The 16,013-nt window shown below is 48.5% G+C and overlaps 1 protein-coding gene across 3 annotated transcripts in view; it reads right to left on the minus strand.

The window, feature by feature from the left end:
* Positions 1–3,592: 3,592 nt before the first annotated feature.
* Positions 3,593–16,013, minus strand: part of DCLK3 (doublecortin like kinase 3) — a 32,247-nt gene continuing 19,826 nt past the window's right edge. Inside the window, exons 3-6 of one of the 3 annotated variants that reach the window (XR_014146306.1) lie at positions 11,421–11,553; positions 8,609–8,776; positions 6,803–6,909; positions 6,253–6,384 (exon numbers count right to left, since the gene is read on the minus strand). Coding sequence is in view for 2 of the 3 variants with exons in the window: in XM_081824111.1 (XP_081680237.1) it covers positions 6,191–6,384; positions 8,609–8,776; positions 11,421–11,553 (495 nt within the window). In the remaining variant the exon portion in view is untranslated. Of the gene's footprint in view, positions 6,385–6,802; positions 6,910–8,608; positions 8,777–11,420; positions 11,554–16,013 lie in introns of all 3 variants that reach the window. The other 2 variants (XM_081824111.1, XM_081824123.1) reach the window with 2 other exon arrangements.

Below are 16,013 nucleotides of genomic sequence, written 5' to 3' on the forward strand. Positions count from 1 at the left end.
CACCATATTCTGCTGCCTCGCTGAAATGGCCGAATCCTCTGTCAGCACTGGTGATGGGGTCAGTTTGCCAAGAACCTGTCTCTCTACAGCAAAGTGCCCTGCCAGCCCTCCCCTACCTACCTGCCCTTCTCTAAAAGCCTGATCTTTATCCATCCTAAGATGTCACTGACAGCACCTGCCTTTGTTCTCCATCACGATGACTGGAACTCCCCTGCCCAGCTGGGTTGGAAGAAATAGAAGCCATCATTTTCCCCAAGTTCCCCAAATCAGTCTCGGAAAAGCGTGCAGGCAGAAGTCTCAGGGCCCCGTCTCTCTGGGCCATTTAAAAGTTGTCACCAAAATGGCTCACCTCCAGGGATCTCATGTGCCTCTGACACCACACAGCCGGGAAAACGGGCTGCCAACGCCAGGGAGCAGCAATCCCAGCCAAAGGGTGACTTAACAGCCTCCAAGAGCGAGCCCCAAATGCCACAACCTCCACTGTGATGCCGTGGATTCACAAGGGCCCTGCAACCTCTCCAGGATCACTTTGATCCAGTTTTTTGTCATCTTTGTCATCTCTACAAGGTCCCTGCCCCACCCTCCATGGCTCTGGGGTCCTGAAGGGAAACGTCAACACCACAACAAGTGTCCCAGTATAGTGGCTCCCACGTTCCCCAACCTCACACCAACGCTGGGCACGCCTTCCCCAAATCCTGCCTCCTCGATTCCCGTGTGTAGCAGAGCCCCCCACTATCCTATCGGCTATCCAGAGGCCACCCGCTGTAGCTGCTACAGGTGCCCCCAGCTTCCCGTGACTCTCTGCATGAAAGGCATCCCCCAGATGTGGAAGCTTTAGCCCAAAACAGGCCAGAAGTGGCAGGGAACTTAATCCATCAGGAAAATCACTCCACCAATGGAAGGACGGGCGTTGGTGGTAAAACCCCAGCTCTCTTGTCCAGGAGTGGGAGGATTCTGAGGGTTATCCTACACGGCATCTCGGAGCACCCCCACCCCGCCTCAATTGCCCGCAGCAGTCCTCAGGCACGAATGCCTGCTTGCTCGGCTTTTCTCCCTTCCCAGACTCCCTTCCCCATTCTCACCACATTTCTTGGGAGATAGGTCCCTGTCTCAGCCTCTGCTTTGGAGAACCCCATGTCCCCAGAACTTTCCCAGACAGGATTAGCTTCCTCCTCTCCTGGCCAGAAACCTCCAGCACCACCTGCTGGAGCTTCCCTCCACTCCACAGCCCAGCTACAGGGCTGGAGCCCCGATACTCACACAGGCCCCGAGAGTCTTGCTGATGCACTGGAACTAGTTCTAATGTCTCCCTTGGAAGAAAGGAAACCACAGTTGAGTCTATAACCCCTCTCTGAGCTTGTTGGTCCCTGGATTATATCACCCCACCAAAATCACCAGGGTCCACCCATTCAGGGAGCCCGGGACCCAGAGCCATTCAGTGCCCTGGTCCCCTGGACTCTGCCTCAGTCTGGGCGGCCAAGCATTAAGGGGTCCATTCCAGCTATGGAGGGACCCCATCAAGAGGGTCTGGAAGGACTGGGGAAGGTCCCCGGAAGCAGTGGCCTCCTGCTCATACTAACTGGATATGAGAAACTCGTAGACTATTTCCCAAGAAAGCAGACTCTGAGAAGGAGATGCGTGTGCAGGAAGTTTCCTGGGGACTGTTCTCAGTATCAACACCTGTTGGGGAAGGGGGGTATAATCACGCGGGACTGGGTGAAAGGAATGTGAGACAGTTGAAGCGAAGGCGTTGTCTGGTGCCACACGGAGATCTGGGATGGCCCTGCTGAGCTGTCCTGAGTTGAAGCAAAGGGCTGGACCTTTGTAATCCACAATGACCAGTCACTGGATGAGAGCTGCCCCAGAGAGGGGCATGAATGTGAGTCCGGAGATTCAGTTCCTCTGAGGGCAAGTCTGGAAGAGCAGGTGCTTCAGTCCAGGAGCAGGGCTGATAAGGCAACAGGGCACCCATCACACCCAGTGTTACAATACTCAGAGGCAGGCGTGGTCAGAAACTTCCCTGCCACCCGGAGCAGATGAGGACAACGGAGTGACTGCCCCATGCTAACTTGAGAGGAGCTGGAGCTAAGCCCTAAGGAAAGAATGCAAGTCCCTTGACAGCCACGCCTGGGGCTTCACGCCTGGAAGGACCAACCATCGCTCCTAAAGCCACCTCCAGACCCACCCTCAACTCTCAACCAACCTGCAGGGGGGTGGTTTGCGTGAGAAGCCCCAGGTCCGGCAGTACTGGGTACTAGTTTCAAACACAGCCTTTCTCTTCCCACAAAGCAGGAATGGGAGGGGTTAATGAAGCCTCTGGCTGAGTACCTCGCTTGCAGAAAGGAGCCGGCTGGGAATCACTCATCCGAAGGCAATGAGGAGCCAGCCTTGCCGGGTCAGAGCCGAGTAGAGGCTGGGGACTAAAGCGACGGTGCCACTCTGCCCTGGGGTTTATAGCAGGCAGCTGGCATTTTTGGTAAACCAGGCAACAATGAGCAAGTGAAGTCACTTCTCTGCGCCTCAGTCTCCCCATCTATTAAGTGGGGCTGTTGTTTTAAGGTGGAAATGGGGTGCTTTCAGGAATTCCCTCCACAAGCTGTGAGGTGCTACCCAAGTGTCAGAGTAGAAAGCAGCTTCTATGTTGCTACTTCTCAAGCATGTCCAGATGGTAACATTTTAGCAACAAAAGACAAAATCGTGTGGGAATCCCTGAGAGAAAAGAGGAAAGTTTCATGGCTCTTTGGGAGAACGTAGATCAATTCAAAATCAAGCTGGCAATACCCTATAAGCTGACGTTTTTCTAGGTCTAAGAGAAAGTCTCCCATACGTTCACAAGGAGATGTATATACAATGGTGAACACAGTATCTTTGTAACATTATAGAATTAGCAAGAATAACCTTGATGTCCCTAAGGAGGGAAACTGAGGAAGCTAAGAGGCTAGATTCAAGAAACATTAAGGATAATAAAGCCAACAGGGTTCGTCTGGATTTGAGGTGGGGGGCAGAGGTATCAAAGGGGGTGCCTGTGTTTTGAATTTGCTCAGCAGACCCGTTCTGTGCAAGAGGGAGCAATAAAGAAGGGCCAGGTGTGGGGTGATGATCACATTTCTGGTCTGGAGGAATGTATGCCCACATGTGGATGCATCACGTGGCCAGTTGGACAGACGGTCTGAGCCACGAGGAGAAGCCTGGGCTGGAGACATACTGGGAGGAGGGAGGTAGAGGATCATCTGCAAATCGATAGCGGGTACAGGCGAAGGGAGACTATGGGGGTAAGGAAGAGGGTCTAGGACTGGTCTTGAAGGAACTACAACTATGCTTTTTAACAGCTTTATTGAGGTATAAGTGACACACAATGTACAGCACATACTGATAGTGTACAATTTGATAAATTTTGACATGTATACACCCATAGATCCATTATTACATTCAAGATAATGAGCATATCCCTCACCTCCAAAGTTACCTGGTGTTCCTTTGTAACCCCTCCCTCCCTCCTGTCCCCAGGCAACCCCTGATCTGCTCCCTTGCTAGGATTAGTTCTCATCTTCTAGAATTGTATGTAGATGGGACCACACGGAATATAATCTGCTTTGGTCTGACTTCTTTCCTTCACTCTAATTACTTTCCTTTTTTTTTTTTTTTTTTGTCCATGTTGTTGCTTGTATCAAGAGTTTATTCCTTGTTATTGCTGAATTGTAGTCATTGTATGGACGCACCACAATTTGATTATACATCGCCAATGTATGGACACTCAGACTGCTTGCACTTTTGAGCTACTACAAACATAGCACCTATGAATATCTGTGTACAAGTCTTGGTGTGGACAAACACTGTAACTTTTCTTGTAAATACCTAGGGGTGGAACGGCTGGATCATACGGGCGGGATATGGTTAGCTTTTAAAGAACTGCCAAATTTTTCTCCAAAGAGGGGAGACTATTGAACATCCCCACCAGCAGTATACAAGAGTCCCAGTTGCTCCAACTCCTCACCAACACTTGGTATGGTCAGTCTTCTCATTGTAGCCATTCTAATAGGTATATAGTATGATTTCATTGTGGCCTTACTTTGCATTTCCCTGGTGACTAATGAGGAAACAACCTTTAGCAACCGGAAGAAGAGTGAACCTAGCTATACAGGAAACCCAAAGGAGAAGACAGAGATGCAGGAAGAAGACCAGAAAAACGTGGCGTTGTGGAAGCCAACAGGAGAAATGGCTCAGAGAGAGTGGTCAAGAGAATCAGATGATGCTAGTGTGACCCGAAAATTCTCACTTGGATGTAGTGCCTTTGGTGCCATTCCAGTAGCAATGGGTCCAGCTTCCAGCCTCTCTCCACGTTTGCAGAACAAGAGTCCGTGGTACTGCCTACTGAGTGGCATCCTCTCCTCAGGTGTGTGGGCCCCAGCTCCCTCCTCGGAGCCCCTGTGTTGAAAGCACCAGCTGCGAACACTTTGCAGCAGCCCCACGTTTCCAGAAGGGGTCACAGGCTCTGTCTCCTGGGAGGCCAACTGCGACATGATTAGCATGCGGAAGTTTTCTTAGGGAGTGGTCTCAGGCTGGTCACCTCTGAGAACGGAAAAAAGCAAGACTGGGCGAGGCCGACGCTGGGATGCTGAGGCTGGGATGGCCCTTCAGCGTTGTCCCCATTGGGGGCAAGGGGGCCGAGCCTTCCTTCCCTGCAGGGACCAGTCACTGGACGAAGCCTGCCCCATGAGGGAGGTGTGACCCTGGGTGAGGCGACTCTTCCAGCTGAAAGTGATGCCCGTAGATAGTTACTGCTGAGGACTGCCAACCCAGCAACCTCTTCCTTTCCTCTTCAAGAGGGATCGGGGCAGCACAGTCAGCCTCCACTACAAGGGGTTTCTCCTCCAAGTTTCCAGGTTCTTATCACCCAGCCTCTTCCTTTGGCTCCCCACCTCAGTTTGGAAGCCATTTCCTGCCGTTACCGTCGCTAGATCACTTCAGAGCCCCAGGTACACTTTTGCAGTGTTCCAGCTCCCACTTAAGGGATTCCTTACACTAAACACTCTCTCGCTGTTGCCGGTTTCCTGATGTCCTCCTCCGCCCGGAGGACTCCAACACCATTAGGGAGAAGGGGGCGGGGTGAGAAGCCCACGCTGGTGGACTGGTTCTGTGTCCCACGGGCTGGGTTACATATATATAACCCAGAAAGGTCAATTTGGAAAATATCAGGATCGTGTTTTGCTTTCGGCTCATGCATATCCCCGAGTCGTCTGAAAAGACCAACATTTCCATACAGAAATCTGGAATGTATCAGAGAACATGCATCCTGAGCCCTCCGTGTGTCTGCCCTGCAGGTAGGAACGTGCCTGAACTCTCTGAGCAACTTGGAGCCTGAGTGTAATCCATTTACGGCACTGCTGACATAATGCACTAAACGGCTCCCTGGTGATCTGAAAACGTTAACACAGTCACAGCCTGAGTGCCTAACTTCATGTGGACGTGACTCAGGCTCAGGGATAATCAGCTGAAAAACGGTATAAAGGGGTGCTGTAGGGGCAAGAATAAATCAATGACTTCTCCTTTCCATTCTTCTACCAGTACCAGAACGGATTTTCAGTAAATGCTGGACAGCAAGACCAGCACATCCCAAATAAACAGGTCCTGCCAGTTAATCAAGTGTCCATCACAACACTTAGATGTAGTCATATTGGCTTCAGGAAGCCTGTCTAAACTCTACTTCCCTGGCTCCCCTCACCAGCATTAAGAAGTCATTAGAATACAACCCACTTCTGTCAGTCAGAGTACATTTTATTAATACAGAAAGACCATGATTCACCTTGTTCACCCTCATAGGGGGAGTTTAGATCCTGGTAAGCACCACTCATGTCGTTTACCATGAACCTGATTTACGAGGAGGAAGCAAAACACAGCATTATTACCAACAAGTCCTCGCTGATAGTCTTAAACCCCCCCAAAATAAATGTATTAAAGTCTTCAAATATACAAATCTAAAAATATGTTACAACATTTAACGGTTAAGACTCAAGTTCATTTTTTAAAATACGCTTTAAAATATACTAAGCATCTCTCTCCTTCCCCTGATCCTCCAACGATGGGCAGAAGTCCTCCTCACTGAAGTCCTCCTCACTGTCGGCCTCCTGGATTTCTGTCTCGTTCTCTGTCCCTGGGGGAGAAGCGGGCTGCATAGTACTCGAGGCGCCCACTACGAGGCTTGCTCAGCAGACCGCTTGTGCTGCTTCCGGATGTGGCCCTCACTGCCGGGGGGCACCTCCTTCCGGTGGTTCGCTGTGCTAGTCTTTCCCGCGGTTTCAATCCAGGGGTGCTGAAGGACCTGGTGGGCGGTGTAGCGCTTTTTGGGGTCTACCACCAGCAACCGGCTCACCAGATCTTTGGCAGCTGTGGGAGGGCGAGAAGGAAGAGAAAATGAAATGAATGCATGGGCTCTGACTTTGTCTGCCCCGCGCACGAACTGAGATCACAAACGCCCATGTCAGCACCACACGCTAGAGGGCGCTGCCCCACAGAACTTTCTGTGATGCTGGGAGCCTTCCACCCACGTCTGCACTACCCACTGAGCGTCTGAAATATGGCTACCGAGACTGAGCAACGGAATTTTTATGTGTTGACTTTCAACGAGTGCACATTTCAACTGCAATAGCCACGAGCGGCGAGGGGCTACCATGTCGGGACAGCAGAGCTTTAGAGGATGTCCGTTCGTTTCTAGAGTCAGGGGGCCAGGCCCACCCCTGACAGCCATGGCGCCCCGTGCAAGAGAACAAATGGAGGCCACATACCATATGTCTACATATCTTACATTTTGAAATCAATCGTCGGGCTGTTAAATAAAATCTGTTCAATCTCCTTCCTAAGTTGGTAAATACGCCTTCACACTGACAAAGTTGAGAAACACGTGAAGGAAACCTAAGTACAAAACAGCACCAAGTCAAAATGAATTTCATTTCCTGCCCAAGATCATGACTGATTCTAGAGGGATGGGGGGGCAACTGGTGGGCCAGGTGGCTTGAAGCAAGGGGGGAGAAATGACTTCTCTGTGGCTTGTTGGCTCTCCCTGGCCAGCTCCCTGAGCTTCCTTTTCGATCACATGAGAAAAACACCACCCACTTCTCCCCACCTTCCTTGGGTGATGACTCTTGCTTAAGATCAGCTGCTCACCCACCCATCAGCCCCTCCTCTACACCACTTTCTGGCCACCTCTTAAGCATGGAAGCCACAGGACTTCTCCTACCTCGCCCACTTCAAGCTGGGTGAGTTCTGCCAACGAAATGCCTGGGCACCCACCCCAAACAGCATCACTCCCTCAAGATCCCCAGAGGACTCAGCAGGGAGTGGGTCAGGTTTAAACTGGGAATTCTCAGACTCACATGTACAAGTGTGGACAACTGAACACCCCACCAACATGTCCAAGCTCTCTCTACCCCTCTGAACAGAGGCTCCTTGGCTACCCTGGGGCAATATAGGAAGTTTCTGGGTAAAGAGGTCTCCCCAGTCTTGGAAGTAGGCCTGCACCATTTGGGCAGGGAATTCTGGGGTTCTGATTAAGTCACCTAGAAGGGGGGACCTGGTTCTGGAGGACACATCTCCTTGGCTCCAGAGTCCCCTTGCTCTGTGGGGTGGACATAACCAGAGTAGGGCCCTCTCTAAGGCATGGGGCTCAGGGCAGGGGCCACCATTCCCAAATCTAAGGACAGTGCTGCACAGAACTTTCTAAAATGATTTTCAGTCCTTCAATTCCCAAGTCACCACTGGCTTGCTCAGCTCAAGACCCTCACTCCACCTACAGCACGCCACCCCTCTCTCTACCTTATTTAAGGGGCAAAAAAAAATGAAGCTTTCTCCTTGCCTCATCCCCCAACCCCAAGTAAGGAGACTGAGGCTGGGGATGAGGGCAGTTCGATAACTCATCTTAGATGACATGGTTGGGGGAATTGAGGGAAAATAAAGTTGTCACTCCTATTCTACTTTTTAAGCTAGAGACTCAAAGACTCAAAACCCCTGAATATCCAGTTCCCAATTTTATAAGGGTAGCGGGTGGTACCGACAAATCAGTAGCAAAAAGGGGAAAGATGGGTTTTGAAAGGGGCCAAAAAGGAGGAAGACCCTACATGCCTCTGCTCCACTGGAGATAGCTAAGACCGTCACCCCGTGCCCTCCAGAGCCTCTGTGCTCCAACTACACCCCTCCATGACCCCTGGCTGTTCACGAGGAAGATACACATTCCCGGGCTGCTCAATTCCCAGTACTTCTATATACGAGATGACTGTGATCTTTCCAAATGAGGGTTTACATTTCTGATATTCTTCAGTTCTGAGGTCCCTCCACCACCTTAAGTATCTAGTGACTGCAACCAGTGGTCAGACTTTTTCATTGAATCCAAAGCAAGTCCTGTTTCCCGGAGTGCTATACAAATAAACCTCCACGAAGCTCACAGTTAACAAAGGATGAAGCACAGGTCGACAGCCCCTCTCCGTGCCCAGTTCTGAGGTGGGCCCCCTGTGCGCCTCATTACGCAGCTGACCTAAAACCTGCTCTGCCGTCAGAACCCAGGACGGGCCCCAGCTCTAACATGGCCTCGTGTCCCGCTCGGGGGAGCCAATCTCACCGTCAGAAATATTGTCCCAGTAAGGGGCCAGGAACTCGAAGTGGCCCAGCTGGATGATGTTAAAGAGCTCGTCCTGGTCCCTCTCTGGGCTGCGGAAAGGGGGGAAGCCACACAGGAGGATATACAGGATCACGCCTGCGGCCCACATATCCACTTCCAGCCCGTAACCTGTGTGACAGGCAGAGACAGAACCCAAACTGAGACCAGGCTGGATCAGACAGGAGGAGACAAACATGGGGAACTGTGGTTCTGGGTGACCGAGGACCGCAGCTTTCAGTAAGCACCAGCCACTTCTAAACACATGGGGGGGTGCTTTGCTGCCAAGGCCTACAAACGGGGGGGTCGACACCAGTGTTACCCAAAGCATGGTCCTCAGACGACTGCCCGTTTGTTACCCTTTCTTAACCGGTCCAGGATAAAATAAGCATAGAAACTGAAAGTAAACATTTAGAAACGCAAAGCAATTGGGCACGGCCATGACATCCAGCTGCATGGTCAAGGACACGTCTCACTGATCGGAGTATAGGGCAGAGTTCGGGGGTTGTCGAGCACACGTGGTAAGTCACGCGTGGCATGAGCGGTGACCTCATCCCATGTAGCAGAGCTTCGTGTGGGTCCACACTATATTAGAAATTCTAAAACCCTCACCAGAGACAGTTCAAGAAGCCCTGGTCTACCCCAGCAGCCTCTCCATCCTAGTCCTTCGTTGTCTTTTCACACTGAAAAAATATTTTTACTGGCTCTCTCTTATGATTATAAAAAGACTGACATTACTATAGCTGTATCCCCCATGAGCACACACACCCACACACCCACACATATTTATACTTCCTGTAACGAGATTAGGATCACATTGGACATATTTTATACCCTATTTCATTCACTTAATATATCATGGCATTTCCTATGGAGGAATGTCCTATAAAGAATATAAAAAAAAATTCTTCAAAAATATGATTTCTAATAGCTGTCAGTATTCCCTTTATATAATAAATCCTCTATGTTGTAATTTAAGTATTTCCTAACTTTCTTACACTATAATTCTGTGATGAACATCCTCATCTATTAAATATTTGTGCACATCTCAGACTATATTCTTGCAATAACTTTCCGGAAATTAAATGCACAATACAGTAAAGGTTGACACAGTAAAGGTTTTTGATATGTATTGCCCAATCATCCTCACAAAACCCTATAACAGCAGTATGGACATTTTCAAACATGTTCTAACTTTTTACCTTTGGAAAAGGAAAACACTCAGCAGCTATAATTGGGAAGTTGGATATTCATTATTAAGCCCCAGAGCAATGGTGTCAAGACAAATCAGCAAAAAATATATATATATATATTACAGAAATAAATCATTGCTGACCTCTTTCTGGCCAACTTTACTGGCCTTTTCTCAGCTCTGTACTACCTTTCACACTCAGGAGGGTCTGGCTTAGCTTGGCCTCCCATCTTGAAATGTGCCCCTCGACCTCTGTGACCCCATACTCTCCTCATCTTCTTCCTGCTTCCACTGCCTTGTCCCCTGCTAACCCGTCCTTCCTTCTCCATCCCCCAACTCTGGGCCTCCCTCCAGAGTCTGTCCCCGGCTGCCCTTGCTGGCATCATGAGGAGCTCCTTATCTCGCCCGCATGGGCTGCCATTTCCGAGTTGAGGAGTCTCAAGAGCACCCGCTCAGCCCAGGGCCTGACCTCCCTGCCAAGTGGACAACTCCATGCATCCATCCTCATACCTCTACCAAATCACTGTGTTTAAAATTTCAACCCATCCACCCCATCTCCCAAAAGAGCTTTCCAACAGCCTTAGTTGGTATCAGCACCAAGGCTGTGGTTTCCCTCAGCATTCAGGGAGACTATTTGCTTTCCTTCTTTTACCCAGGTCATTGATGCCTCCACAAAAATGTCTATGGTTGTCACCACAGTGCCTTAGCCACTCTGCTGGCCACACTGAGTCCAAATTCCTCTGCTCAGCCTCCCCCGTTGTGGAGAATCCAGACTCAACCTAGTCAGCCAACTAAATTGCCCTCTGCAACACCGAGACCAGTCTTCTCAATGGCTCTACCACCCAACCCCAGTGCATATTCCTGTCTCCCCGTCTTACCTTCCCTGATGCTTCTGCTGCTGGGAAACTCTCTCCTTTCTCCCCACCAACCCCACAACCCACCCAGAGCTTTCCTGCCTTACATATGACGCCTAAACTGATTTCTCCCAAAGTGCTACAGTGGCTAAACAGACATTCATATATTTGGAGCCATATAATAATAATAACGGTTTCCTTTTTATGTACTTTATAGAATGTGTCACTAAAACAGTCCATTGGATCCTCGTATAATATACAAACTGGTAATAAATACTACTCATGGGGTTTGAAATGGGACACCTTGCTCCTTAAAATGCAAAGTTGGAGGAGGAATTTTTAAGCCAATTACCATAAGAACTGCTTCAAATTTTTCCCATTACAGGTAGCCTTGGGTCAGTGGCACAAATGGCCTTCCTTGTTTGAGTTCCCAGGCTAATTCTCCATCATCTTTTATCTCGCTCTCCTGCCCACACACACACATACACCCCCCAATCCCTCCACTGTAAGGGCAGCCCAGCTGAGGAAAAAGTCCACATGCTTTGGTCAAGTTTCAAATATCTGTTCAAATATTTGGTCTGTTTCAAATATTTCCATTAAAATCCAAGTGCAAGCCTGGTGCCAACTCTGAGATTTCTGATTGCTCCATATTGAAAAATATTAAATGTTAAAAATAAGACAGTTGTTAGTCAGTGAACCACAGTCCCATGGAGCAAGGTATAACACGTACCTTTCTCAGAAAGAATTTCAGGAGCTACATAGGTCGGAGTCCCACACACAGTAAATATAGGTCTCACCACGTGCTTTGCAAGGCCAAAATCAGCCAATTTCAAGGTAGTAGATTTGTCCTCATTTCGCTGAACCTGTAAGAAAACAAAATCTCCAAATCACCAAAATTGTGATGAGAACAAAGAAGAAAAACTAATGAGACAACAAGCATGCAAGGTCAGGATAAGCAAATGATAAACCTACTTGAGCTTATAGTTGATAAACCTAACCTGATTTCAGTGGTGGATACTCACATTTTCAAGTAAAACACCAATGAGTTAGATTCGCTCTGTTGTCCACTACGGTAGTACCATATTGCCACAGATGGCTATTAAAATTTGTATCAAATTGAAAATTTAGTTTCTCAGATGCACTAGCCATATTTCAAGTGCTCAAGAGCCATTGAGGGTTAATGGCTACCATATTGAACAGTGCAAATATAGAACCTTTCCATCACCACAGAAACTTCTATTGGGCACCACTGAGTTAGAACAAGGATCAATGATATTTTGAGCACTGACTAGCATTAGTGAGGACTAGAAAATGTCTCTGGGGAATGTGAAATCTGGGCAGAAAAAAAAAGAAAGGGGAAGAACTAGAAATTAGAAGGAAGAAGTAAGCAAGCAGTGGAGAAACGCTAGGTACAGACCCCAATTTGAGGACTGGGGAAGGTCTTAAGGACCAAACAGACCAGGAGTCTTTAGTTCCAAATCCAAGACTTGCCTCTGGATGGTCTTGGACCAATTTCTTTATTCATCTAAGCCTCTGTTTTCTCCTTTAAAAGGGGAGGGAGGTAATCAATTCCCGCAATTAGGCTTGTGTCAGGAGTTCCAATCAATGTCCATAATCTACCCTGCGAAGTCCTCCTCTAAAGTAACCAACTGTCCCAGGCCGCCAGGAACTGAAGGGTTCCCAGGATGTGAGATTTTCATTTTTAAAACTAGGACAATCTCTGGGGCGCCTGGGTGGCTCAGTCCATTAAGCGTCCGACTCTTGATTTCAGCTCAGGTCCTGATCTCAGGTCGTGAGATCGAGCCCTGTGTTGAGCTCTGAGCTTATCAGGGAGTCTGCTTGACATTCTCTCTCTCCCCCTGCCCCTCCCCTGCTCTCAAATAAATAAATTAATTAAAAAAAAAAAAACTAGGACAGTCACAGGCAAAGCAGGATGAGGTGGTTGTCCTTGTTTCCACATAATACAGAATTAATGCTACTAAATAAGGATTTATTCATATATATATATAATTCATATATATATATGATATTATTCATATACATATATATGAAGAGACCAACTGGGTTCTGTTAACATTTTTGCATGAAGGTGAAAGTAGTTCTGATTCTTTAGACCCCACTTCCACCAGGTTTTGGAGAAGGGGAAAATCAGTCATTTTTAGAGCACAGAAAAGACATGACCCTCACTCTGAAATGAAGACGGAGAATCCCTGCTCTCCTTTGTCTTCGTCAAAATGGATCCCACCTGCGTCTCATTCTTCCAAACAAATTCCTGTGGCCAGCTTTCTGATCACTGGTAAACCAATTCCCACTGCCCAGCTAATGTGTCCTGTCCTCCTTCTCCCTCAAGGTATCTGCATGCTAGATGATGTGTTAGGAAGAGGTGGGTCTTCACCTAAAAGAAATGAATCTCAAGAGGTGAGCCTAGCAGGTATTTAGACCACCACGCAAGACACGACATAAGTAAAGATATGTTCTATTTCACGTAAAAACAAACAGCGAGGGGGCAAACCTAGCATATTTTGCAGTAAGTGAAAGATGCATTGGTTCCCTCCTTGCTACGCAGGTGCCTTTCCACTCTGGGGAAAGATTAAATCACTGGGCACATGAGAACTCCAACCTTCTTCAACGCTAGTTGGTACCCAAACAGGTAAGGCAGAAGGGCGACCCACAGGAGGTCTGGCCTCCAAACATGAGAGAGTGTTAAGACTCAGAGCAACAGCCTTCCCCCTGACCAAGTCTCAGGACACCAAGAAATAAAGGCAGAAGCCAAAGGGTTCCCACAGCCCCTCGTTCCTGGGAGGCAGGAAGCGAGGTATCACAGCCCGGTGGTACCTGCCTACTTCCAGCTCTAGCCCCGCGCAGGCCCCACTCTGCAGCAATCCAGGTAGCCGCCCCTGGCAGCTGGTCTGTGCACGCCAGGAAGATGCTGGTTCCCTACCGGGAAGGCGTTCCGAGCCCCTTTAGCAGCCTTGTTACCCATCCTTCCGACCTCGTGTTCAAAGAAAGCAGCCCACGCAATCTCTAGCAGGGAGCTTTGAATGGTAGATTCTGCAAGTGTGGCATCTTTTCCTTCCCCCTGTCGTCTGCCTCTTGGGAAAGGTGCACCTGTTGTCACATCCTCCCTGGCACCTTTCCTCCCAACAGAAAGGACAAAGCTGGGGGCTGTCAAGGTCTCGGGCCCAGAGGGGAATTTATCCATAGAGGGCAGAGATAAGAGTGGAATCTTAAAAAACAAACAGAAAAAGTCCAGCTCCTAGAAACAAAGAGTAGGACGGTGGTCACCAGGGACCGGGGAAAGCTGGTGGTCCAAGGGTACCAACATTTGGTTGTAAGATGAATATGTTCTAGGAATCCAATGTACAGCATAGTACCTGTAGTTAATCATTCTGTATCGTGTACTTGAAATGTGCCAAGAGAGATCTTAAACATCCTTACGAGAAAAAAAAAATGCCACAAAAAACAAAGCAGCTCTATGAGGTGATGGACAGGGAAATTAACTTGAGTGTGGAAATCCTTCCACAATGTGTACGTGTATTGGATTAGATCATCATGGCATACATTTGAAATATATCACAATTTTATTTGTCAATCATACCTCAATAAAGCTGGGGGGAAGAAATTAATGCATAGTTTTAATTAAAACATAAATTTTGTTAAATATAAGATTAAGTAAATTTATACTTTGGAGTTTTTTCCAAGGCATCTTCTCAACAAAACTTTTATTTTCCACTTAAAAAATAATTACAGCCCCTATGGCGGCCTTGAAACCCAGACAGCCAGCCAGTGCTCTGGGGATCCTGGTCACACAGAAGTGCCCCCAGGAACACAGCCACCTTCCCCCCTGGAGGGACCCCTGCTGGACCCAGCACCACCTGAGGGATTGATGGCAAAAGCCCCTTTTGTAACAAATCGGTAAAATCAGGGTCAAGGTGACTGGCTCTGTCCCCTCCTGGCAGAGGTCAGCCTCAGGTCCACCTGCTTCTGGTTCTCCGGGAGCAGGGGGCGCTGGGCGGCTTCCTCATGTCCCGCACTGAAATAACCCTTTGCAGGACGATTCAGCATCATGCACCCATTACATGTACAGACTCTAAAGCCCAACAGCCAGGTGCAAACTCCAGCTCACCATTCACTGGTGTAACTGGCTAAGTCACTGGTCCTCTCTGTGCCCCCACTTCCTCATCTGTAAAGTGAGATGTGAATGAGATGTGTGGTGAGAATTTAATGAATTAACATTTGTAAGGTGGGATAAACAGTACCCCAGCACCTAAGAAGCATGACATAAGTGTTTGTTAAGTAAACTCTATTATTTTAGCCTCTGTAACCTCAAAAGAGCAGGACTGACTTCAGAGAAAATGAGAAGTATGGGAGGTTGTCCTTGATATCTTCCTTGTCCAAACCGAAGGCCCCTATATTGGACAGGGCCCTGGTCCATCCTGTGCTGTGAAAGCTCCAGCCCCCTCTCAGCTCTTGCCTGCCCTGCATCTCATCATAGAATCTGAATGCTCATGGCAAAGGGGAGCTGAGCTGTTAATGACTGAGCTATGATAAAACAGGGATGAGGCTGGCTGACCACACCCCGGGGGAGAGGCTCCTTGGGACCACCTATAGGAGAAATTACCAACTTGTCTGCAGGCACATGCTCTCACATCTCTCCTGGAATGGGGACAGAGGTTGCCAATGCTCCTAGCAGGGCCTGGGGGGCCGAGGGCAATGGGAAGACCGGCTCTCCCTGTACACCAACAGAACCATGGGCACAGGAATACAGGGCACGCCCTCTCCGGTTTCCCCAGACAAGAGTAAGTTCTCTGCACTTGCTTTGGATCCTGCCAGTGAGCTTACTGCTCTTAGAGGAGAATGTGTCTTCATTACAGAGTCTGAGTTACCGCAGGCAACCTAATCGATGCCTCCCTAATTAACTTAACTGAAGGGAAAGTCACAGATGCAGACAAAAATGCGATTCGTCTGTGGTCTGCATAGCGAGAAAGATAGGGCCCAGAAGGAGACAGGGAGGTAATGATTAGAATAACTGACTAGAAAATCGCATTTGGAAGGGGAGGACAACAAAATAGTGTGGTGCCTACTAGAGTTTCCAGCTGGATCATCTACATTAATCACATTTGCTGGGTAGTTGCTGAAAAAATATGTCCCCCACAAATATTTGTATTCTCCCAACCAAATGATCAGCAGGAAAAGCATCTGGCTGTCTTGATACCACCAAAATAAAATATGCCCCCAGGAGAAATAACAAACTAGTCCTTTCCTCAGAGAAACACCCCCAACTCCAAACCCTGGCTCCACTGAAGGACCAGCAGATTCAACA

The sequence above is a fragment of the Leptonychotes weddellii genome, chromosome 1 (genome assembly GCF_054177405.1).
Source record: "Leptonychotes weddellii isolate Sample4059 chromosome 1, ASM5417740v2, whole genome shotgun sequence".
In the NCBI taxonomy this organism is placed as follows: domain Eukaryota; kingdom Metazoa; phylum Chordata; class Mammalia; order Carnivora; family Phocidae; genus Leptonychotes; species Leptonychotes weddellii.